At 35.6% G+C, this 25,026-nt stretch overlaps 2 protein-coding genes across 2 annotated transcripts; both read right to left on the bottom strand.

Annotated features, from left to right (window-relative positions):
• Window positions 1–8,789: 8,789 nt before the first annotated feature.
• On the bottom strand, window positions 8,790–9,255 carry BNAA01G26300D. Its single transcript, XM_013865991.3, has one exon. The coding sequence runs from the start codon at window positions 9,108–9,110 to the stop codon at window positions 8,928–8,930; it is 183 nt and encodes a 60-aa protein (XP_013721445.1). The 5' UTR covers window positions 9,111–9,255; the 3' UTR covers window positions 8,790–8,927.
• A 3,823-nt stretch (window positions 9,256–13,078) lies between these two features.
• Window positions 13,079–23,382, bottom strand: LOC125577165 (transcription initiation factor TFIID subunit 1-like). The gene is made up of 20 exons (XM_048738135.1): window positions 21,253–23,382; window positions 21,135–21,182; window positions 20,895–20,992; window positions 20,762–20,812; window positions 20,603–20,648; window positions 20,033–20,287; window positions 19,685–19,900; window positions 18,281–19,364; window positions 17,947–18,149; window positions 17,617–17,854; window positions 17,143–17,479; window positions 16,871–17,065; window positions 16,684–16,779; window positions 16,372–16,578; window positions 15,877–16,083; window positions 15,256–15,721; window positions 15,036–15,172; window positions 14,850–14,906; window positions 13,768–14,769; window positions 13,079–13,649 (listed from the first exon to the last, which is right to left on the bottom strand). Exons 2-20 carry the CDS (start codon window positions 21,160–21,162, stop codon window positions 13,284–13,286), a joined length of 5,289 nt encoding a protein of 1,762 aa, XP_048594092.1. The 5' UTR covers window positions 21,163–21,182; window positions 21,253–23,382; the 3' UTR covers window positions 13,079–13,283.
• Window positions 23,383–25,026: the final 1,644 nt, after the last annotated feature.

The raw sequence follows: 25,026 nt of genomic DNA, 5'->3' as shown, positions 1-25,026 counted from the left end.
GAGGAGTTTACAACGAAATTAAAAAAATAAAGAAAGCGGGGCACGCTAATTCCACGTAAGACTCTCTGAGTGAATGAAAATAAGGAATTGTGGTTTGGAATGAAAATAAAGATAGGGTTTGGAATATATGAAGTAGAAGATAAGGAATATGGGGTTTGGGGTTTGGGGTTTTGGATTTTAGGGATTTAAACGGAATACTCGTTAATTCCTCGTATGTTAACGTCGAACTTACGACGAATTCCTCGTAAATACCACGTAGGACAGATTCGTCGTAAATACCACGTAGGAGAGATTCGTCGTAAATACCACGTAAAGTAAATGATGAACGCGGCCCACTTTAATTCCACGTAGGACGGAATCGTCGTAAACACCTCGTAACCAAAATCGTCGTAAACACCTCGTACCGTAAAAACTAGAAAAAAAAAGAAAAAGAAGAAATATACTGGATTTACATGTGGCAAGACTTCCAGCAATTATATTACTTAAGTCTCACCAACATAAATTCCAATATCTTCTTCTCTTCCTTTTTTCTCTAATTTTTATAATTTGAATAGGATTGGATTTGAGAGTATGAAGTGAGATAGGGTGTGATTTGGGAGTTTGGGTGTGGGTTGAGAAGGAGAGTTACGGGTATATTTATAGGGAAGCTTTCCTCGGTAATTCCACGTAAGCAAAATCGTCGTAACGTCGTCGTACCTAAAAAATACGGGCCTTTGTAATTCCTCGTAATTTCCTCGTATAATAAAACGCGGGATTTTGTAATCTCTCGCTGTTTCGTCATAAAAAAAAAACGGGCCTCTGTAATTCGTCGTAAAATTACGAGGAATTTGCGACGGAATGTAATCTTATATATACACCCCGAATGCTCACTCTTTCTTTCCTCTCTACTTCCTCTCCACTTCCTCCCTGTTTCGTTGCAATGGTAAGCCTCTCTAATTCCTCTCTAATTTGGTTAGTTTAGGTAGATTAGGTGGTTAGTATAGGGAATTTAGATAAGTTTACGGATCTTATGTTATTTAGTGTTGATTAGGTGGATAATGTTGGAAAATATACTGTTGACGGAAATTTAAAAAATTAATTTTTTTTCTCAGGTTCGAAAAGGTAGACTTACTGCCCATTACAGAGAGAAGTTCGGTGAGCCGGGTAGTCACCAACCAACGACTCACATGCCGAGGCGGATGTAACGGCGAGGAGTGATGAATTCTACCGGGCGATTAACGACCCTTAGTTCTTTTTAATTTCGGTTCTTGTATTATGAATTCAAAACTTATTTACATATAAAATATTTTGGTTTTGATTTTTTTAGAATTTTAATTTTATTAATAATTTAAATTATTTAAATTATTTTTTTAATTATAATTTTTTTATTTCTGTAAAATAATGAAACGAAGTAAATTCGTAGTTATTTTGCGACTTCTTTAAGTGGAAGCTTAACGAGGTTTTTACGAGGAAATATTTACAAGGAAATAACGTGGAAAATTCACGTGGTCTTTACGAGGAAAGCTATCAAGGTATTTACGTTTACTTTACGAGTATTTACTTTCGAGTTATTTACGTGGCTTTAACGAGGAATGGCTTTCGAGGTATTTACGAGGAAATTTAGCGACGTCCTTACGTGGAAGCTTTACGTGGTCTTTACGACGAAATATTCTTCTTCGCTTTTACGACGAAATTATTTCCTCGCTACGTTACGACGAATTAGCGAGGATATATGCGTTACGACAAACGTATAACGACGAAACAGGTTTCCTCGCTAATTCCTCGTAACACTGCTTTTACGACGAAGTCACGAGGAAAACTGCCCTCGTAAAACTTGTGTTTTCTTGTAGTGTTTTCTCTTTCAGAAAAAACCTTAATACTAATTTGGAAGTTAGCACTTGAACCTTGAGAGCGGAAGGAGGGAGAGACCCATGGAAGTTAACACTTGAACCTTGGGAGCGGAAGGAGGGAGAGACCCATCAACAACTCATAACTCTTCAAATCCAATCCGAAATAAGGACTTGGGCAGAAAAGAGGGAGGCGGTAATACCTCATGTAGCCAATCCAAGCCAGAATATTATCAAGGGTATTCAGAGAAAGTGACAGCCCTACATGCAAACATAAAACTGATGTAAGTCAAATGGTGTAGTTGAAAATACGGCTGAAATACCAGCTTGAAAAAAGAGCTGAAACTTACTGAGTCTAGATGAGGGCAGTAAGAGGAAGATAGTCGAACAGGTCCAGGTGCATTCTCGTACTCCATGAAACATCGTCATAAAAGCCATAGCTGAAACAGAGAAGCAAAACACACATCAAACATGATAATGCTTTTTTTTTATTAGTTAGGAATCTAAAATATGCTTGCTGAGTCACACGTAAGAAGGCATTATTAAGCTTACACTTGAGTAATCTGCCGAGTCTTGAGATTCCCGCAAGATTGTAATACTGACTTCAACTTTTCAGCAAAAAAAAAAGATTGTAATACTGAGAAAAGTCTGAGAAATTTTCAAATTACACATCAAAGAAAATAATCTACGACACTGTGAGAACATAAATTTTAATTATTTGTTACAGCTAAATACGGAAAAAAGACCAAGGAAATCCATACCTGTAGGGGAGAGATTTTTGAGCAAGTGAATACGATCTCAAAGATATAAGAGCCGACATGTCGTCTTAGAATCACCTGACATGGTCTGAAAGCCTCTCAAGGAAATAAACATAAATGACATGAGGCGTTACAGTACCACTGATTGGAATAAGGAATAAGCTTCTAAAGCCTGATTGGAATAAGGAATCAATGAATGGAGACAAATAAAAATGGAGAGGCGTTACAGTACTGCTGAGAGGTTCCATAGTAGAAACGACGGAAGACATTGACACTAAAAGACCTAAAGCTCGAACTCTTTATTTCAATCTCAGGAACCCTAACAGTTAAATCATAATCCAAAACTCAAGAAAAAAAATAAAATAAAATCAAATCTTTATGACCTGTGGCAATAGAGGACATCTACATAGTCCATATCGAGTCTTTTGAGAGAAGCTTTGGTTCCTTCGATGATATGTTTCCTCGACAAACCTTTATCGTTAGGACCAGGACCACCCCAGAAGATCTTGGTGGAGACCACGATGTCGGATCTCCGCCAGCCCAGCTCGTGAATCGCCAGACCCATAATCTCCTCAGCTCGGCCATTGGCGTAAACCTCGGCGTTGTCGAAGAAGTTGACTCCGTGATCACGACAGCACTGGAGAATCAGACGTGAAACGGAACAAAGAAGAGGAAGAGCAAAGGGGATGTCGAAGAGTAAGGGTTTGAAGAAATAAAAAAGGGCGAGATCTCGGCATACATACTCCAAGGAGAAAAACGCAAAGCCCAAACAAAAACGCCAAGCCCAACACGGGCAACAAAGAACTTACGTGGCAAAACATTGCAACCTGATTGGCTGATTTAATTGTCCTACGTGGACAGCTTCTCTGATGCTCATATAACCCTTTTAGTATAGGTTAGATGTATTGAAACCTTTAACTAAGCATTGCAATGTTTATTTATTAACCATTGCAATGCTTACTCCTTTATATAAAGAATTGTAAGCATTAAGAAATCACAACTAAAAAACCACAACAACTATAAATCCCCTATATATTATTTGAGAAGCATTACAACTTCTTTTTGTAGCCACGTGTCATCACTAGGATGACTCTTAGAATCATTAGAGAAATATGTTGGTCCATCTAATTATATAATAAGCTTTTTATTAAACTAACAATAAATTCATTATTAATGTACTTTATTATTTTCTTAAATAAAATTTACGGAATTACCTAATGTGGCTAAAGTATATATGGCAATTAATGATTTTGAATAATAAAGATTTGATAAAAAAATAGCGTATCTTCTATCATATTTTTTAATTTAAAACTATTAAATAAATTAAACAACCACAATGACCAAATGATTACAAAATTATATAAGTAAAAAGTCTAATTTAATTAATTATATTAATATATATATATATATTGTTTTAAATTAAACTATAAACCATATAAAATACATAAATATTTTAGTTTCAATACTTTGAACAATTTTTTTGATAAAAGTTTTGAACGAACATTGACAACTTATTTTTAAAAAAAATATAAATTACTAAAACTATTAATCTCACAATGAAAATTTTGTTATCAGTATTTAAATTTTTTTTCTATAAAAGATACATATGATCAAAAAAATATATGAGTAGAAATCATCATTTAATAGACATTAATATTAAAAAATACTAAAATATACTATGTATGTTAGTATCATTTAAATTTAATTACTTATCCTATCAAATATAAAAAACATATTTTTTGGATTAATAAAATTGATTTATATGTTCACACCAATTTAATTATATATCTAATAGTTACCGACTTTTAATTATTCAATATATATTTATTATTCATAATATGTAAAAATATTTAATACATAAAATAATTTTTATATATAATGTTCATCCCGCGCAAGGCGCGGGTCTTAACCTAGTAGATTAGAAAAGAGAGATATTTATTGTAGATCATTAAAATATTTGAAAAAGCACGTAAATATACGAAGAACTCTATTTATTGTTGTATCTTAGCCTAGGCCTAGAAAATTTTATTGAGAAACTATTAAATTCTAGAGTATTTATATCTCAATATCCACTTCAACTTCAAAAATTTACTATTTAGAGATTTAATAAATGACATCAATGATTATTTTTAGAAAAAGCAAATCCATAATTTATCAACTTAATTATTTGATTATTACATTAGTTTAATATAATAATTATAATTCTTTTTATGAGAATTCCACAAAAATTTAAGACAATAATATAAATGAAACGGATCATGTCAACATAAGTCAATATATATTTAATGTGATATCTATTTTTAATATTTAAAATATATTTTGTTTTTGTTAAATGGCTTTAAAAATACATTTTTTTAGCAAACATGAAAATAATAATCCCTAAAGCAATTGTAAATGAGTATGGAAAAAATTATTATTAAAAATATATTTTATTTGATTTTTTATAAAATGAGTTTCCGTGCGATATCGCACGGGTTTCTTACCTAGTTAATATAGGCATACGATTTAAATAATGAAGAATATAAAGCATATTACATCTTAATATAAAGTATAGTACATTTGAATATATGGTACTCAAGGTCCAAATATAAATCTAAGTACATGTTTCATTTGAATATAAAGAATATGGGGCACGATGGAAATGAATGAGGCATAAACTAGCGAAATCGAATAGAGAAATAATTTACTAACAAATATTTAATGAGATTGGAAGATATAGCATATCTAATCGAAAGCACCACTTAAAGTGGATAGATATAGCATATCTAACCCTAAAGTCATAAGCCGGTGGTTGCACAGATACAGTCCCAGAAACAAACCTATCTTATACAATCCTGGAGTCATCTTTTTTTTTTTGATCCTCGTTAAATACTTGTGTTTATATTTTTTTCAACAATTCTAAACTATTTGTAAGGGTATGACTGGTTTTCCCGCTACCACCCGCAAACGCAGCTTTTGCGGTTGGTAGCGGTTGCTGGCGTTTTGCAACAATCGCTCAAACCGCTCTAAACCGTTCCAAATCGCTCCAAATCGCTCTGAACCTCATAAATTCAAAAGCTGGTTCCAGCTAGCGTTTGCGGTTGCGGGCGTTTGCGGGAGGATAAAAAAAAATTATTTTTTTTCCAAAACAATATAAATACAAAAATAAAAAAATTTAATAAAAAAATTAAACTGAAATTATAAAAATGCTAAAATATATCAATTAAATTTTAATTAATATTATAAAACTTTAAAATAAAAATATTTTCTATATTTTTAAAAAATTTAAACTATAACTTTCTAAATATAAATTTTATATTTATTATAATATTATTATTTTTGATATTTTTATAATTGTATAAAATGTAAATATTGTTAATTTATTATTTAACTGCTGCTGCATTTGGTAGTTAACCAGTCATAAGTATCCCGCAAACGCACAAATTTCTAACCGCATAACCAGTCGTACAAATCTCTTAAAACCGCTAGAAACCGCAACCACCCGCATCCGCAAACTCCCGCAACCGCAACCGCAACCGCTGCGGTTAAACCAGTCAGGCCCTAAGTTGGTTAGGTGGATGACTGGATGGCAAGCTCCACAACTGGACTTAAAGATTATATTCTGGAGACAGGCCTATTAAAACTCAATACACTTTCCAATTGAGGCCCAATTTTTATTTCATTTATGTATGACCTTAGTGCTAAAGAGGTAAACAAACACACAGTTTAGGAATAATTATTTTCGTGCTCAATTTTTTTATCTTGATTACAACGTTTGGACTTGCACGGTTGCACCATGCATAGTTTGAAGGACGCTGAGTTGGCGGGATTACTGATTCAGCCACAACGATTGTTCAGCAACGAAAATATACAAGACTTATGCTCAAGCCCGATCGAGAGATTCCCGTCGATAAGTCGGATCTTTGTGGTGTTCAAGAAAGATAAGCCATTGATCAAAGAGTTTCAGCTCTGAATGATCAAGAACAATCCTCCTAACTGCGGGGAGCATATATCTACGATTCTGATCATAATATTTAAGCCGTTAGATCTCGGTGACCGTCTTTTTTCTTTGGATAATAAGTTTGCTTAGCCGGCCTTGAACAGAAGCAGGTCAAGCACATGCTTCCAGCCACCAAATAATAAGTTAAAATTCGGCCGTTTTTTTCCTAAAACTTCCCTTACCCTACTTGGTAACTGTACCCTTAATAGTTTGAAGAGGTCACGACCCTTCCCGGCCACATAATTTTTTTGGCTTCTAGCCCACAGATCTCTAGGACCGGCTTACAGAATATTTGACATGGCGATTTAACATCATTTCGTGGTTGGCCAACCAAGAACAATAATCACTTTGTAATTGGTTTGACTTTCAACATTAGCAACTCCAACTAAATTATTTTCAAAAAACTAATCAAATTATGTTGAACACTTTACTTACCATGACATGAATCCTGAGAAGGTTAAAACTAATAAACCGAAAATTTATTAATTAATTAGGATACATTCGCTTTAAATTCCGGAAAACTAAATGTAACCAATTTTTCGTTATATAAACTGAAAGTTAACTTCACCAAACTAGATTGGATGAACATGAACATGGTTACATATTTTATCTGAGACCTGAATTCGTGTCGTGTCAAGAATCCCACAATTCAAATCCACTTCTAAGAGTTTGACATACTCTTTTCAGAAACCAACTAACTTAATTCACACACCTCACTATTTTCAGGCATTGTTTCTCCTTAGAAAGTGGTAGTATTTCTTTCCGTGTAAGACTTTAATTATTCTCTCTACAACGGGTGGGGATTTTTTTTAAAAGATTGTCAATAATAGAAAACAAATACTGGATGGCTTACTAAATATCATAAGTTATCGAATATACCAGGTTCGAAACTACGCTAGGCGTTAGTCGGCGGCTACGGCAACCCTAGACCTACCAAGTTACCACAAAATCGGAGATTAAGCGGAGATTAATCGGAGCCTAGTTTTTGTACTTATATTATATTTATATCGTATATATACTAATATGTGTGCGTTTGAACATACGAATCAATGTATCCTAATGGCCGAGACCCTTGTACTAATTTCAATCAACCCGACTTCGATTCCCGAGCGCGTGTTTTATTTATTTTCAATTATTAATCATGTTGTACAAAAGTCTCACATCGACTAGTGAGGAGAAAAGAAGTGAAATTGTGTTCTATATATAAACCCCTTAAGCCCTAAATATATATTCATAGTTTAACGTTATTTATATGGGCTGATTAATCGTTTAATTAGGCCGATTAATTGATTTAAATGGGCCGATTCGTTTGAACATACGAATCAATGTATCCTAATGGCCGAGACCCTTGTACTAATTCCAATCAACCCGACCTCGATTCCCGGGTGCGTGTTTTATTTATTTTCGATTATCTATACTATTATTTGCGAAGTAAATTTTTGGAATCGAGCTCTCACGTTAAAAGTTAGAACGGTTAATATCTATAATACCCTTAATGAATTTTATATATAATTAATTATATAACCAAAAACGAATTTTTATTAATAATATTAACTTTTTAAAAAATAAGATAAGTCTTATATATTGTGTTGTTATCATAAAACATATTTTTCAATTATAAAATTTAAAAATAAACTATAAAACAATTATAATAAATTCAGTGGTTAAAGTCAATGTTATCTTTAATAAATTTTAATTAAACTATAAAACAATTTTTTTGAAAACATAAATAATAAGTTATTATGATGGTTTTTGAATTAATAAAAAATAAACTAATAAATATTTGTTAAACGATTAAGCCCGCATATGCGGGCAAGACACCTAGTTAATCATGTTGTACAAAAGTCTCACATCAGCTAGTGAGGAGAAAAGAAGTGAAATTGTGATCTATATATAACCCCTTAAGCCCTAAATATATATTCATAGTTTAATGTTATTTATATGGGCTGATTAATCGTTTAATTAGGCCGATTAATCGGTAAATGGGCTGATTAATTGATTTATTGGACCGATTAACAGGTCAGCAAATTTTTAGTCCGAGTAGGGTAAAATCGCGGCGGCTATGAACCGATCAGCGGCTAGGCAGCTGCGTTTCCGAACATGGCGAATATATTTGTAATTTACAATTTTTCAAAGTTGTAGATTAGTAGTATCTTCAACGGATCGATCTTAAAGAAAGTTAAAGCGATTAATGCTCAATTTTTTTGGTAAAGTTCGACGGTTTGATTCATCTGCAACTCTTCATGATTACTTTGATTATGCGTATACACATATCAACAACTTCAAAACGCCACTCCTAACTTTAACGAGGTCAAAACCCAAAAAAGAGAAGAAAAATAAAATAAACAAACAAAAGAAAGCTCATCACATGAATCCAACAAGAGGAATGGGAACGGCCGAGTAACTATTCCGGCTACCATCATGAACTGCTGGAAGCGCCGGCAAAGGCTTCCGGAAAGCCTTTTCTACTGATTCAGCCACGGTGGCTACAAAAACGACGGCAAACTTCACTAATTCGATGCAAATCTCCAGCTTTTGAGACACCATATTGTGTTCTTCTTCTTTGGTTTGTGTTTGGTGCTTTTGAGGTATATGTTTCTTCTCTCTATGTTTTCCGCGTCTTGAAATCTCTTGTCTTTGTGATGTCTTACTTGCAAAAGGCGAGCTATATTTATACACGTTCACGTCGAGCCATACAATTATTCGTATGGATTATGATAAATTTAATAATTGGTTGATTGATATACCACGTGGCTGTTTGGTTCGCTAGAAAATTTTCTCGGAAGATGCTTTAGTGTACTTTGGTTAATACGAAGGGCCGTTATTCTTTGGGGGCATTTCTTTACTTACATATGTGTATGTGGCTAACGTTGCTATTAACACATAGGGGCGTACATATACATTTATTGTATACCGACAAGAAAACATATAATCTATGTACATGTTTGTATATACTTGTTCTAGATACGAGCATGCAAAAGAAAGGTGGTTGTACGTATGATTTTTCTAATATATATTTTGTTTAATAAATTATTAAAAATATCATATCGGCAGTTTTATAATTTATATTTTAGATGCTGATTATGATGGTTTTTTGTAACTATTTTGTAAAATTTATATCCAATTAAAAAATATATATATATATATATATTCATATTTGAGCACGGAATTTAAATAGAGGATAGCTAAAATTAAGATATTTATATATCAACGATCATTAGCTAAACTATTTCCCTAAATCTAAAATTAGAGAGCTTTTCTTGAAGTCCACAAATGGTTTGTCACTTTGTTGTGTAGTTTAAGGTTCAAATAAAGATATCGTTTAAATAGAAGCGTGTCCATGCACGTATATAATCCACGTGAAAACGTATGCTCGTTATGATATTATTTAATGTAAATTTATACACGGTATATATGTTTATATATAGTACCATACGCGTTTGGTTGATATGGATCAGGATGGAAATTATGCACCAATAGGACACGAGGACATCAAGAAAATTTGATGTTGTTTTGGTTGAATTTTAATTGATATTCTGACTTTTTTTTTTGTTCTAACACTTATGAAGCTTCATATGTTCCCCTTTGCAGTGTAAGGCTGACTAAGATTTTGATTAATATATACTTACATACACATCAAATCATGTAAGTTGATACTTTATTATGGGGAATCAATTGGTTGCAATATAAAAGATCATAAAGTGTTGATCATAAAGTGCATAAGATATGATTATTACTCATTTATTTATCTCGAATGATTGGTAGTTGTTTATTACATAAAGTGGAATCTGTATCATTAACTTTGCGATATTTGCAAATAACAACATGGCATGTTGCTAAAACAATATGATCCTAATTCATATTCAAGTATAATCTGAAACAAAACTTACTCAAATTGAAGAAATTGTCATAAAATCCAAAGTATAGTTAGAAACGATATGATTAGAAGCATATACTTCTGAAACTTTAATTTGTTCCAATCAACGATATATTATGTATGGTGGGACAGTGGGAGAATAATTCTAGGTGATATAAAATGAGTTAGCTATCGACTAATCAAAGCAAATCGACGCGTAACAAGAGAATTAGAGCATGATTATCCCTAGAAACCCATTAAGTTTCTTAATGACTATTTAAATATTAAATTTTAGTTAAGGAATTTAGCTAAGAGTCACCTAATTTTCTTGCTCCAATGGAAGTTTCTTAATAAAGGGTTTTTAAAAAAAAATAAAAATAGAATTAGAGAAAGAAAAACACATTAAAGGGGAATGATTCAAGAATGAAGAGAAGTGTTTTGGTCAACTGATTATACTATTTGATTATATCGATCTATTTGTGATTAACTTCACCTTGCTACAATACAATAAACATCAATAACCCGAAGAAAGTTGATATCTCAACAAAAAAGCTTTTACCAAAACTATTGAGACTGACTAATCAGCTGTTTCCAACAAGGTTAAGTGGTGATCAGAAGGAGCAACTTACAAGCAAGTCAACGCAGATGGTAGATGGAAAGATGGACAACTCACAGCTAGTGAAGTGTTTATTTGCTCAACAAGCCAGTTGAAGAGGCTAGCATAGATGATTTTGCTAGGGAATCCCTCATATCAGTCGCCTGTGGCAGTGTCAGTCTTTTAACAATGCAATCTCTACCAGCTTGGAGCTTGCATGTAGACAAAACCACCATAAGCTCTTTTCAGTCGCATCCCATTAACATAGCTAGCTACGTTAGTGACAGCTGCAATAAGCAAGAGGAAAATAATAAGCATCATTAGTCCAGTAATTCAAAATGATAGAGGACAAGACAATGTATTCTACCTTCATCTGCTACCACGTCCACATGGTTTTCATTGTCAATGACTTCAAAAGATACATTCCCTAGCCATAATACAGCTGCAAGCAGTGCTAATGCACGTTCTTGATATTCTTGAGGAATCTGAACAGTGTTGAAAGCTTCCTACAATAACAAAGCCATCTCTACCATCAATTTGTGAAATTTCTGAGAATCATCAATGCGATCAATTGTTAAGCAGTTGCTCTGGTTCAAATAATTGTATTCACTTGCTGCTTTAAGCTTCAATTTCTCTGCATATAAAATCATATACGGAATGTTCTAGCAACTTCAAGGTTCTCAGCCATGAGTACGTAAAGTTATATATATATATATATATATATATGTCTACATTTTACTTTAGCAGGGACACTTCCAAACATATCATATGCACCTAAACCAATCAAATACCTGAATCAGTTCTTAGATATTTCAGTTTAAAATGTTACCTTTAAGAATTGGTGAAGCCGACGACGCGTTTTTTCATCTGCTCCATCGCAAGCGCCAAAAGCCGATCGGTGGCCGCAGCGGCTGATTACTCAGCGACACCGATCCAGCTCCAAGCCATCGTCCACTACGCGACCTTCACCATAACCCCACAACAAAACATCCACGAGATCTCGATCTCCTTCAACGTCTTGAAAGAGCTAGCTCCAGCCAACTTCCTCGTCTTCTGTATGGGAAGAGTTGAGAAGTTTCGACGGAGAAGACGAGGAAACAAAAGAGAAAAGAAAAGAAAAAAGAAAAAAAACATCTTGTGTCTTTTTTTGCTGACACGTGGTGGAAAAACTCACTTCAAAACCGGTTCCAGAAAACCTTAGTTAAGGATCGGTAAGCCCATTTTTATCTTGTTTTGATTTAAATAAATGGACTATTTTGTTTAAAAATTCACTTAGGACCTAGCGATAAAGATGGTCTTAGGGGTTTTAAATATAAATCAAAGATAGGGGTGAATTAAGTAAATCAACTTAATCCCTGAGGTTGAGAATAAGATCAGTAGAGTAGTTAATGGGACGTAGCAACAAACACTAAAGATGCTCAAGTCCGAAAAAAATATGAGTGAAGATTGTTGCGACTTGCAAGGAGCATCAAAACTATTGTTTCTTAAGCTTCAAGCTTCATTGCTTCAAACCTTCATTAAACTAAGCATTAAAATTAGCTAACCATATGTTCTACGATCCCATGAGACACATGCCACGTGTTTCAGTCGTAGTTGTTTAATGTTGTGTCTAAGCTATTGGTAGTTTTATCTTAGAAAATTAACACCCATAAGAAAACATTTTTTAAAAGTAACCAATAGACAGTCTAGAGAATCTCATTTCCAGATTTTAATACCTACACATGACAACTTCATCAAGAAAATTGGATAATTACTTAAAGTTTTAAATTTATTTCCAGTGGATTTAGTCGTCAAACTATTCGTGTGTGACAATTAGATTCTCATTTTGTTACCACAAAGACATGAAAATAAATATAATTCTGGAGTATGTTTAGATAAATCTAATTTAGAATATATTGAATAAATACTTTAAAATTGTATGAATATTTTATATTGTTTTACTTCTATATTTTGAATTAAACCTAACCACACCAATTGAAAACCTTTGTTGTCCAATAGTGCTTCAGAGGACTCTGACCAGTCAGTTCCTGTGTTCAAGTCAGCCTACCTACATGGGCTACTAAAAATTGGCGACAAAAACATTTGTTAATTTCCCTTTCAATTTATATAAACAGAATTCTTGTTGTTGCTATTCTCATTTACACTGCACTACTTTTGTAATTACTTCCATATACCCTTCACTACTCATATTAGGAAGTGTCGAAATTTATTTGAAACCTGGAAACTTGATACCATCCCATCTAAAATAGGATACAGCTTCCCTTCTCAATCAGTCAATGAGATTTACTATACCTTTCTCTGCTTCTGTTAACTCATCTCTATATCTCTCCAACAAGCCATCACATTTCACCAGCAGCTCATCTGCCAAGGGCGGTATCATCGGGTTACGCCCATCGTTGTAAAGATGAGCATTGTACTTGATCTGCCAGACATCATTTCTAAACTGCTCTCTGTCTCTGTACTCTACCCTCCGTACCTTATCCCTGATTGTCGAGAGATCCATGGGGCGTTGCACAACGTCATGATAGTCCGGAGCCTCCTTCTTCGAAACAGGTTTCAAGAAGAGGTACGACACGTTTACTTCTTTGGCTCTTAGTGTGTCCACTATGACTTCCAAGATGTTTGCTAGGCCAACCTGTTGGTAAGTAAACAGAGAAGAGAAAACAAAGATGAATTCTCATAGGATCATGTATCACAGTGAAAGCATGCAACGTGGTTACAGAGGAATGAGATAAAGTGAAAGAGAATTGTACCTCTCCCTTTTTGCGTCGTTTTGGTTGAGGTGCGTACTGTGCCACGTTCCTTTCAAAGTCAGAGACATACTGGCTTCTGACTTTCTGAACTCTTTCTAACAATTTTCTATCGTTTCTTCGACGAGGATAACCTTCTAGATATCTCTCTATTACTTCCGGCTGCAGCTTCTTTTGCCGTTCCTTTTCCTCCCTTTCACTCCCTATCTCACTGGCTTTTTCAAATTTAGTCATATCAGCATAATCCCTTCTCACCCTTGCTTCCCTGTTCCTTTCCGTACTTATCTCCCGTTCTTCTTGCCATACTCTACCCTCTTTTTGTCCCCGGTGTAGTGAGTTCTCTGACAATCTGAATCTCTGCTGACTCTGAAAACCTTCTGGTTCTGCCATTCTCATTGTCTTCCTGGACTCAAACTGTGAACTCAGTGTAAGGCTATCAGTTATCACTTTCGAACGTTTTATAACAAGTTTCTTCTGGGGCTGTTCCCTTTCATTCGGCCGCTGTATCACAAGTTCTTTATCCATGCGTAATGATGGCTGCGTGGTTGACATAGTAAGCCTGCTTGATGCAGCCTGATTTCTCTCTGTATTAGAAAATGATTGTCCAGAAACAGAAGGCCTGTGAGACTCGCTCTCCCCTCTCTCTCTGATAAATGCAGGCATCAATGAAGGTAAAGGTCTATCAGGTTCTTCCATAGAGCGTCTTGGAGTTTCAGAACCGGGTTTATCTAACATCCCTCCAGCGGGTATAGCACATTTAAACCTCAGGGTAAGACCTCCGGTTTTGGAAGTTGGATTATCTCCCTTCGGAGCTTCATCTACAGAAACTTTTGTTGGACTTTTTGGCGCGGTCTTTTTGCTTTTGATAGGTTCCAGCTTGACCTGGCCTGATAGATCCGAAGAACTCGGTGTCCCAGAAGACTTCTTCACATATATACCTTCGGGCTGTGGTTCTGTAGTTGATCTGTATTTTGGGCAGTGCTTATTGGTTTTCATGTGTCCAGGCTGGTCATGAACATAATAGTCAAGCGTTGTTTTTTTCTATGATTCAATGTTAGATTCATAATCTAGACAAGTAATTATACCTGACCACAGGCTCCACAGAAGAAGTTATCTCTCACTGGTTTTCTTTCTTTGAATACCTGGTTAAGACAGATAGAGCAGACATCACCTCAGAATGATCATATTATGTCTAATGCAGGACCTGATAAGTTGACACAGTAAGCAATAAAAAAAAAAGAGGGAAAGGGTTTAAAATATTCCGAACTTACACTGACGTTTGTTGTGTTTTTGGAAAAGCTGCTCTTAGTAACTAAGAAAGATGCATCAGGACGGGAGGCAATATGTTTCTTGGCACTGACACTGTCCTTTCTGACAAATTCAGCATTCATATTCCTTTTTTCGTCATCTAGATAAACACCACCGGTCAGTGATTCATTACCGAAACAATCTTAAATGAATAGCGCTAATGCTTTAGTTAAAAGCACGTACCTTTCATCAGCAATCGGCGTAACTCGGCATATTCAGCAGCTTCATCTTCAACATCTTCGTCTGTCACAACTTGATATGGCCGCCGTCTCATTTTGAATCCGTTGACTCCATCAAACTTGTCATTTTTAGACGTATTAGATTCTTCCCACTCCTCAGCATCGAGTAGATTTTCCAGATCTCCGACAAAGGAGTCCATGTCATTTTCACTCTCAGACTCATCGTCATCACAAGCTGAAAGGGACAGAAGTTGCCTATCCCAAATCTCCTGACACTTTTCCCGGGCCTGCTGTTGTAACTGTAGGAAAGACATTCTCTGGCCACGGGCATACTTACCTATTGTCGTAGGATCAACCTTAAGTACACCAGATGCAGCCTGCTCACTCGATAGCTTGCGTATCATAGCTATCAGGTGCCATCGATTTTGCTTGGCCATTTTCTCATCAGGAACATTGAACTTGCGAAGAACCTATAAAGAGATCCAGCCAACCATATCTCACTTGGTCAAAAAAATTTCGATGAGCTTTACGTTTTATACAAGTCTAGAAGAAACGGGAAACTAGCAAAATAGAAGAGAATATGTGTCCCTTTAGGTTCCTAGACATTTAAAATAAAGAAACGAACCTCTCGAGCTGCTTCCCTGCTTAATCTGCGAAGATCAGCATCTGTACCAGTTACAGTTGGGGCTCCGCAACACGCTGCTTCCTTTTTCTTCATACGACCAGCTGCAGCTGGCACTTTTGGCGCAGCTCGGACGTAGCTGAATCCTAGACCTCGTCCAGAGGGATCGCCAACTCCAGTAATTTCCAAACGCTCTATATTTGCTCTGTCCTACTCAAACAAAAAGTTGAAAATCAGGTAAATGAGAATCGAACCGGCCAAGCAACAAAAGAATACACATCAACTCCACTTCCAGAGACGGGAGAAAGAAAACCTCTTAACAAAACTAGAGATGATAGAGCTGAAATAGATTCTAGTCATTATTGCAAAGTACTAGTAATGTTTCGCTCGAGCAGTGAGAACGGATGAATGACCATGCCTTTAATGGATTAGGGATACAATGTAAAGATAAGAACTCACTGCATATAAAACTTCTCAGTATAGATAAGTGATACTCACCTGAGTTGTACAAGCAACATAGTTACTACTCAAATTCCACGGAGTAATCTGCAGCTCCCTCTCAATATGTGAAGCAGCGGCAAGAGCAATGGCTTCATCTGGGAGCTGAGCCAATGCAGTTGATATGCTGGCAGGCAATGTAAACTGGGTGATCCCTAAATGTTTGAGCCGGTACAGCCCAGCTAGCATACTCTCATAGGAACACACCTAGGGCAACAAAACATAGAATGCATCTTTAAATATATATTTCCAGAAATAGCTCTCAAAGCTCACTAACATGATACATGCAACGAACACAAAAGCGAGACTTACATCCTCTGGTGCCACAAGATTTTTCAACTCAATCTCATGTGGAATCTTGTCAAACCTATGTTTCTTGTACCAGAAAATATGGCCATTTTTATCCCTCTGCAATTTTGAGTCCATGAAAGAGGTCAGCGTGATAATGTATAACAGAAACTTGCATGATGCCGCTTATGCGCAAGAATCTGACAATTACCTCAAGAAAAATACCATGAATTCTCATGGTCTTCTTGACTACTGCATCGGATAAGCTAGAAAATAAGAAAGACAGCTCATCTGCAGGAATACGGCGGCGATGCTTAAATTCTCGGTCCACATAGACCAACATCCTGTTCACCAAATAAGTCTGCAGATTCTTTGATGCAGGAGACATTACTTCCATTCGAGGTTCCTAAGAAGATACAATCTCAGGACTCCGACTTTAAACATGAAACCAAAACAAAGATATAAATCTTTCAAAAGGCAAACCTGTTGTCCAACAGCAAATGTCTTGTCAATACGCCTTAGAGAGAGCTTTCCTTTAGAAGACCGGACCAACAGATAATCCGTTGATTGCAACTTATGAGGAAAAACAGGTGCTTTGTACATGTTTGTTTCAATAGATGACTGACTGCAGCCACCCTGTATTTCCCCAAGGAAAGGAGATTTCTCCCCAGGTTCTAGAATCATCACATTCCCTGAAGTGTCATTTTTATCGCGCAGCAGGTTTCCATGCTGATCCGCTGGGGATAACTTCTGATAATACATGCACAAATTTGCACCCATTCCTGCATTGCTGAGCATCAAGGGCCTCTCTTCACAATACCTAACACAGATTGATGAAAAGTAGTGGTGACTAAATGGACATAGAACAAAATAGACACAAAGTAGTATGCAGGTTAAGAAAAAGAAAGTAAAAGTTCCCAGTTTGACAGGTAAGTCTTGTATAAGATTTTGTCTTACTCCATTAAGAAAACATGGCCATCTTTAGTAGATAGGTCTGACTTCTTCTTGAATGCCCCAGGAGGTCTCAAAGATTTATGTTCGCCAGGAAGCTTTTGTGCCCATGGCAACAGATGTACCTTGGTGCGTAAAATATGGACCAAAGAATTTGGATGAACATTTTGTTCAGCAAGAGACTTTTCATCCTCAAGCTCCTTTCCCATATAAAAAATCTTCACTGCTTCAGTTTCCTTAAAATCTGCAAAACAATTTTCAGTGAAATCAATAGTACCTCAAGTTCTCCAAATAGAATCCGCGTCTAAACAGAAAGTGAAAGGAAAAATAACCAACCTAGCTTCCTAGAAGCCTTGGCTTTTAAAGAAGAGACAGATTCCTCTATGCCAACGTGTATCCTGCTTCCTTTACCCCCCAGACTCTTTACTACAATTTGCATGGATCCTTGGGTTGGTAACTTTCCTTGCTGCTTGATCGCTAGCTCATTGTCATGTGGATACCATAAAGCTTTGGGCCGGTGAAAATTTGCTATGTCTTTACTGCAACGAGTTAACACAAAACATTATAACAGATACAACCAAAAGATGGATGTCAAAAGAACTATATCCAGTGTGATAGCAATCTGAAGTGTGCAGACAGAAAACAATGTAAATACGAGTGACCCACTTACTTGCTCAATTTGTTCTTCATTGTCTGTAATTTAATCGCTGACGCTGAATGAAGAACTCTCAAACTGTGTATGCCGAATTGATTAGCATTTGCTTGCAGTTGCTGACAGCTTTTCCCATTCATATAGAACTTGTCATTAGAAATATTGAACTGGAACCCATAATTTGAGCCACAGCCTTCCTGAAATCTTTTATCCTTGGGCTTTGAAGACCGGGATAGAATCATAGATCCAGCATGAAGTTGAAGATCTTTGCTTTCCCCGTTATCCGGGATTTCAAAGACCATTTGCTCATCTTGAAGGTCAAATATTAGTTTAGACCTGGTCAACTCTTTATCTGACTCCCAAATTATGCTATCTAACCATGGGTCATCCCCCATATCCCTCTCTTGCAATCCAAGTCTGCTAAAGCGTCCAACAGTGTCCCTTTTAAGCTGCTTTAAATTCTTCCCTCCAGTATTGTCATTTTCACTAGGATGATCCTCATCCCACTGAGATTCTAACCTAAGGAGTTGCGGATGACGTCTACTTTTGTTAGTGGACTCACTAGTAGTGTGTGAACCAAGAGACTCCAAGCCACTGACAAAAAAAGATACATGCTTATTATTTTCAGCTTGAGCTTGCTCTCCAGAATTCACCACGTTTAAGCTTTCTTGTTCAGTCTCTGAGTTTGTTCCTTGAATAAGCAGGCTTTCTGACTCAATTCCAGATTCGAAGCTTTCACAAGAATTACCACTAACTCCAGGAGAATTTTCCCAAATAATTCGATTTTCCCATTCTTGCTGGTCAAGAGGAAAAACTTCCATTGATGATTGTGACTGGCACAGAGATGATTTATCGTCTTGTAAGTCCTGCTTCAACAGTTCACCCATGGTGCATGAATCCCGTCCTGGCTTGGTAAATTCTCTCGATTCTGGTATGATGCTTCCGAATGTGCCAGCTTTTACCAGCTGTAAATCCCCTCTTATTGGTAACGGAACATCCAGCTGAATCAGATCAGCTTGTTTCACATGAGTGTCGACCCTACCATGGCTCTTAAGAAGTAACCCCTCATCATCTTCAACAAGCTCCATAGATTTGTATCTATCTGTACAAAAGTCCCATAAGAAGAGATGAATTATAAACAGAAAACAAGAATGCAGAGACAAAAAGAGAGAAAATAAAGACAAAAAGGACGCAGCACATCATTTTGAGGCACCAAATACACACACATATCATGAAGAGACTGAGAAACAAAAGTTCGCATGCTTTCAACACCTAATGGCCTTAAGATTTTAAGAGGAAATGCTGAAAATCTACAGAAATTTTATTGTTGTTGCAGATTTTAAGAAACTCATGTCCAGAACAAAAGAACTCAATAGGATTTGAGAAGAAACAAACATAAGAAGACCGTTCCAGATCACGTACCTCTGTAAGTGATATATCTATTTTCTCTTTTTGCTCGTTTCTGTGGTGGCTTATGAATAGCAAATATCTCAGAGAATTGTAAGACGACCATACCATCTTCAACATACAGGGTAGGCAGTGACGTTGCATTTTTCTCATTTGTGTCCAATCGTTCCTCATTTCCCAAGATGGAAGCCTCCTCTTCATACTCCAACGCGTTGTCTTCCTTTAAGACAACTGCAAAGCAATATTGTTTATGTCTCACAGTCAGTAGGTCCCGAGACATCTAAGAACTTAAATGACACACCAAAAGTACAGAACTTAATCTGCTAATCTTTTTGTTCACGAACGGCAATTTCAACAGCAAACCTGATTCACTATCTTCAGAATCAAAAGTTTCTTCAAATGGCATGTGCTCCACCTCTTGTTCTTCTTCCTCATCATAATCGTCATCATCAAATACAGAAGCTTTGGAATATAAACTACCCGAGGCAGCTGCAGACGAAAAATACTCTCTTTCTGGCAGTAGATGATCTTCCTCAGTAACTACTTGAACCTCAGGCCCGTCATACTCTTCATCAATATCCCCATAATCAACAGCATCCGCAGCTTTTTCGTTGTAATCTACATGATGTACCATCCCAGTTAGTCAAACTGATAACCAGGCTTTGGTAACATAGAAGGCAGGGCTTGTTGCAGATTTAAAAATCTCACACCTAACCTTGTTAAAATTTGATGTATACAACTTATGTAAGCTAAAAATAGACTATGACCAAGGCCAAACTAAGAGAATGCAAGATCATGATGATGGGAACGTTTCATTGGAAGGTAGAAATCTGTAGCAGGGTAAAATGAAAACTAAACGTTGGAAACTAAAGCCTAAAGGTAACTAACAGAAAAGTTATAAAAAAACTGCAGGAGACAAGCGGACAACATCACCTTGTTCAGCTGGATCACTTGTTGTACATCCTGAACTTGCCATCAGCTGTTGAGTTTAGAAACACCAGTTTTGGTACAAGAAACATCACTTAAAAGACTCACACTTCACTCTCGCTATAAATTTAAAGAAACAAGACTAGAAAAGAGTCAGAATGTCACCATTATGTCTGGAAGAGACGAAGCCAATGCAGAAAGATGTTCCTTGGCGTCCTGAAAACCATCGTTAACGCAAGCATACACAATCATAACTTATGAAGACACAGAGAAAGAGTAAAAGCTATAAAACAATCACCTCATTAAGGTAATCAGCATCCAAATCACCAGAGTTATCAACGTTTCCAAAGATAAACTCCAGTCCCCTGCTTCTGTCCGCATACTCTTCATCGTCCTCTGCAAATCAATCAAAAGTTTTCAATAAACATGTTTGTTATAATCAGGCATTTGATTTTACATAATAATTCTTAGACTCTATCTAATGAAACTATACCCTATAAACATAGCTAAAATAGCCTAAATTGCAACGATATATTACCTGAAGAACCCTCGTTGCGTTCAGCCATCTCGAATCCAGTAAAGCGCCCTGCAAAGTTCGCTTCTTAGAATCACGAATCAACCTTGGAACCCTAATTGAGATTGAGAGTATAGAAAACCTTTAAACCGGAGACGGAGAATCAAGCCGATTGAGAGATTGGAAGAGACGGCGCACGGTGGCGAAGAGGAGCTCCGAGGCAGCAATGCTCGAATCGGAGGAAAACCCAATCGCAAGGGGGATCAAATTAGCGGGCTCGATAGATCGTATGAGGCGTTTATTTATAAAGGATTACAACCCGACCCGATAAAAATTTTAGTATTTTCCGGGTCTAGTTCTCAACCGGAATTAATGTTATTAACCGATCCAAATCAAACCAAACCAAACCAATTGAGAAAGCTGTTTCAACATCTCCAATTAACATTAGAGTTACTTTTGTATTTCTCCTCCGCATACAAATCAACTCAATCCAATGTATTTGATTATGGAAACGCTATTGAACAACGCTGGCCTAAACCCAGACGTAGCTCCTCAAGTCAACAGACTCAACTAAATCCAAAATCTATCCAACTCAACGGCCACATTATCTATACTCACATACAGAAAGTAAAACCTTCTCAATGAACTAGAGTCTGTTATTTTCAAATCTTCTCTTCTTCAATTATCTTGCAACTTCTTTCCGCCACTCTGTTTCTTCTTGACATATACATGAGTAAGCTTATCAATTGTCTGATTTTGTTGATCCTCGGAGAAGAAGTTCCATGCAGATAATCAATTAAAAAGTTCAATTTGCACACAGACTCCAGTCAATCCTCACCAAGGACAAGGAATTAATTCAAGTATTGATTACCGAGTTCGACATTAGGTTTTAATGTTGTTGTCCGGCTGGTGGAATATTTGGAATCATAAAAGAAGTATTGTTTTACCAGTACATAGATAATATACTCAGATTTTATCTCGTTCGATCGATGAATTGGGTATGAAGAAAGCTTAAATTTACAATCTTTTATATCTAAAGCGTTATGCATGCTATGATGTGGTTAAGTTTATTCTTCTTCTTTACAACAAATGCTAACCACCTTGCTTCATGCATGCACACATAATGTTGAATTTTTTTCGTTCATGTTAAGTCTTCAAGGTCTCTAATCTCTTAGTTTCAAAGCGCTTCTAATATCTAAAAGAATGGTGAAGAAGAGTTCAGGTCTTTGAAGAACGGTACAGAGCTTCAGCCTCTCTGCCAACCCGGATGTTGTGGTAACTTTCACCAACTTATATCGCTGCGTTTAAACTTGTCATTGCTACTTACTAGCATGAGAATATCATTTCTTAGGAACGCACAAGTTACCCGAAGATATCAATGTCGGCAATTGTGAACAACTTATTTGTTACTTCTTGCGATCCAGCAGAGGTCACCTAGTGTAAGACAATACCTACTCAAATAGACAGTGAAGACAAAGGATCCATCCTCCACTCTCTCTTGCATCTTCCAACTTTCGTCTATTAGAGTCCCACATCGTGTGGGATGATGGTCCTTGGGCAATATATAAGTGTATGGGTAAACCTCCACTCTTGAGCTAGCTTTTGGATGTGAGTTAGGCCCATCACTAATATGGTATCAGAGCCCATGGTAAAAGCCCAGCAGATGATTTCCCATATAAACAGTTTCCTACTTATGTAGCCTGTACAAATGGCCCATCTTGCTGTGGTATGTCCGAGATGTTGGACTTGGGCTGTTTCCGATTGGACCGTTTCCCATCCACATCTCGAGAGGGGCTATTAGAATCCCACATCGTGTGGGATGATGGTCCTTGGGCAATATATAAGTGTATGGGTAAACCTCCACTCTTGAGCTAGCTTTTGGGTGTGAGTTAGGCCCATCACTAATATCGTCTTCTCATTTCGCTGCTGTGTTGATCAATCCCTCTGTCTCCTCTTACATGCATGGTTCGAATTATTTTGCTCCTACTTATGTCTACATTGCATGCATCCTCTTAACACTTTAGTGTTTCTCTGACCGCTCAAATTTAAATTTAATATTGATTAACCTTGAGTTACATGTTACAGTTTGACTTTGAATTTTATATTGCTTCATTAATTTATGGCTCTGATTGGTATTAATTTGAGTTAAAAAGTGCAAAAAGAAAGGTAGAAAATAGTGGATGTATTCAAAGGAGAGCTTGAATTTATTTGTATTAAATTAAATAATAAATTTACTGTTACTCAAATATCTATTTTAAAAATTGATTTAAATCAACCATTATTAAACTTGAAATTTAATAAAATATTCTAAAATACACTGTTATTTAAAAAATAGATTAAGTTATGAATTTTGAAAGTTTTCAAGTGAATTTAGAGTGTTTAGATACAATTTTTAGTTATAAAGTTTTAAAAAATATTTATATATTTTTAGATGAAATTTTAGAATTGTTTAAAAAAAATTATAATAAATTTTCTAATTCACATAAAATCATTTAAATACTCATTAAAATCATATCATTTCAAACTCTTAGTTGAGTACATCCAAAAAGTGAAACGAAGAGTAAACTGAAAAGAAAATATTAATTTACATTTGTTACTTTTGGAGTAAATGAATTGAAAACCATTTTTACTTGATTGGTGGAAAAAGGAGTAACTAAAACATGTACAATGATTTTTTATTTAACAAACTAGTTTTACTTTCTAACAATCCACATCATTATCTAGTTCTTTTACCTAATACTTAATACACATAAAATCTTATATTCAACTTTTTAACAAAAGTTGTGTACCCAAACTAAATGAAAAAAGTCTTTGCTTATAAAACATACATAATAAACTTTTATCTATAATACTAAAATTAATTAATTAATTTGTTATATATTGATATGAAAAAACTTAAGAAATTAATAATACTTAAATTAATTAACTAATTTGTTATATAATTGATATGAAAAAACTTAAGATGTAAAAAAAAAATCAGCAATTTAAGTCACCAATAATAAAATGACATGCTATTCTGGTGGATTCCATTGTTTCGTTTTAAACCATCGAAAACATTAAACACCAGATGACCAGATAATCACGTAACCTTTTTTGCTTTTTCAACATCCCGCTAAAAGCATTTAGCAGGTGAATAAAATATGGGATAATTGGCAAAACATTATCTATCTATAATATTATTTGAGAAATCATTTTTTGTCGCATTCGGTTAAATTTTTTTATTGTTAATTACACAAGTATCTTTAATAAATTAAATATATTCTATCTAATTACCGTTATTGAAAAAATATTTAATAATTCCTGTCAATTGATTTTTCAATCAAAAAGAAAGATCAATATCCTGAATCTGGTTTATCTCAAATTGAATTTTATTTCATCAGTACGTAAAACTATCAATACTTAAAACTTAAGACCCTCTTTGATCTTCAGAGTTCATCTTTGATAGAGTGCGGAAGCCGTGTAAGTCGAAGGTCTAGGGTTTAGATCTTGACTTAAGTAACTTGTTAACGAAGGTAGCTTCGATAACAGTGGTAGGGATGCGAATACTCTTCGCAGTGCTTGTTTAAAGCTCTTACGGGTTGCGAATACTCTTCGCAGTGCTAGTTAAAGCTCTTAAAGAAACTCAATATCTTATAAAATCAATTGTATCTCATACAAGCTAGCGATGCCTATATATATATGAATCACATATTCCTTTTTAAACAAGAAAAGGATATATGTGTAACCTAAAAATAAAAGAAAGCCGACATATGAAAAAAGGGAAACTCGAATACTAATCCGACAAGGAAGAGGACGTCGGTCTATGCTGCATCAGGTCCCTCCGGTTGAGAAGGATTCGTCCACGAATCAGGAGGATCATTGTCGCCTTTGAAAGGTGAGAGGTGCTTAATGTTGAAGACGTCCGACGTACGAAGGT

This window comes from Brassica napus, chromosome A1, assembly GCF_020379485.1.
Source record: "Brassica napus cultivar Da-Ae chromosome A1, Da-Ae, whole genome shotgun sequence".
In the NCBI taxonomy this organism is placed as follows: domain Eukaryota; kingdom Viridiplantae; phylum Streptophyta; class Magnoliopsida; order Brassicales; family Brassicaceae; genus Brassica; species Brassica napus.
This window is presented reverse-complemented; position numbering and strand designations above follow the sequence as displayed.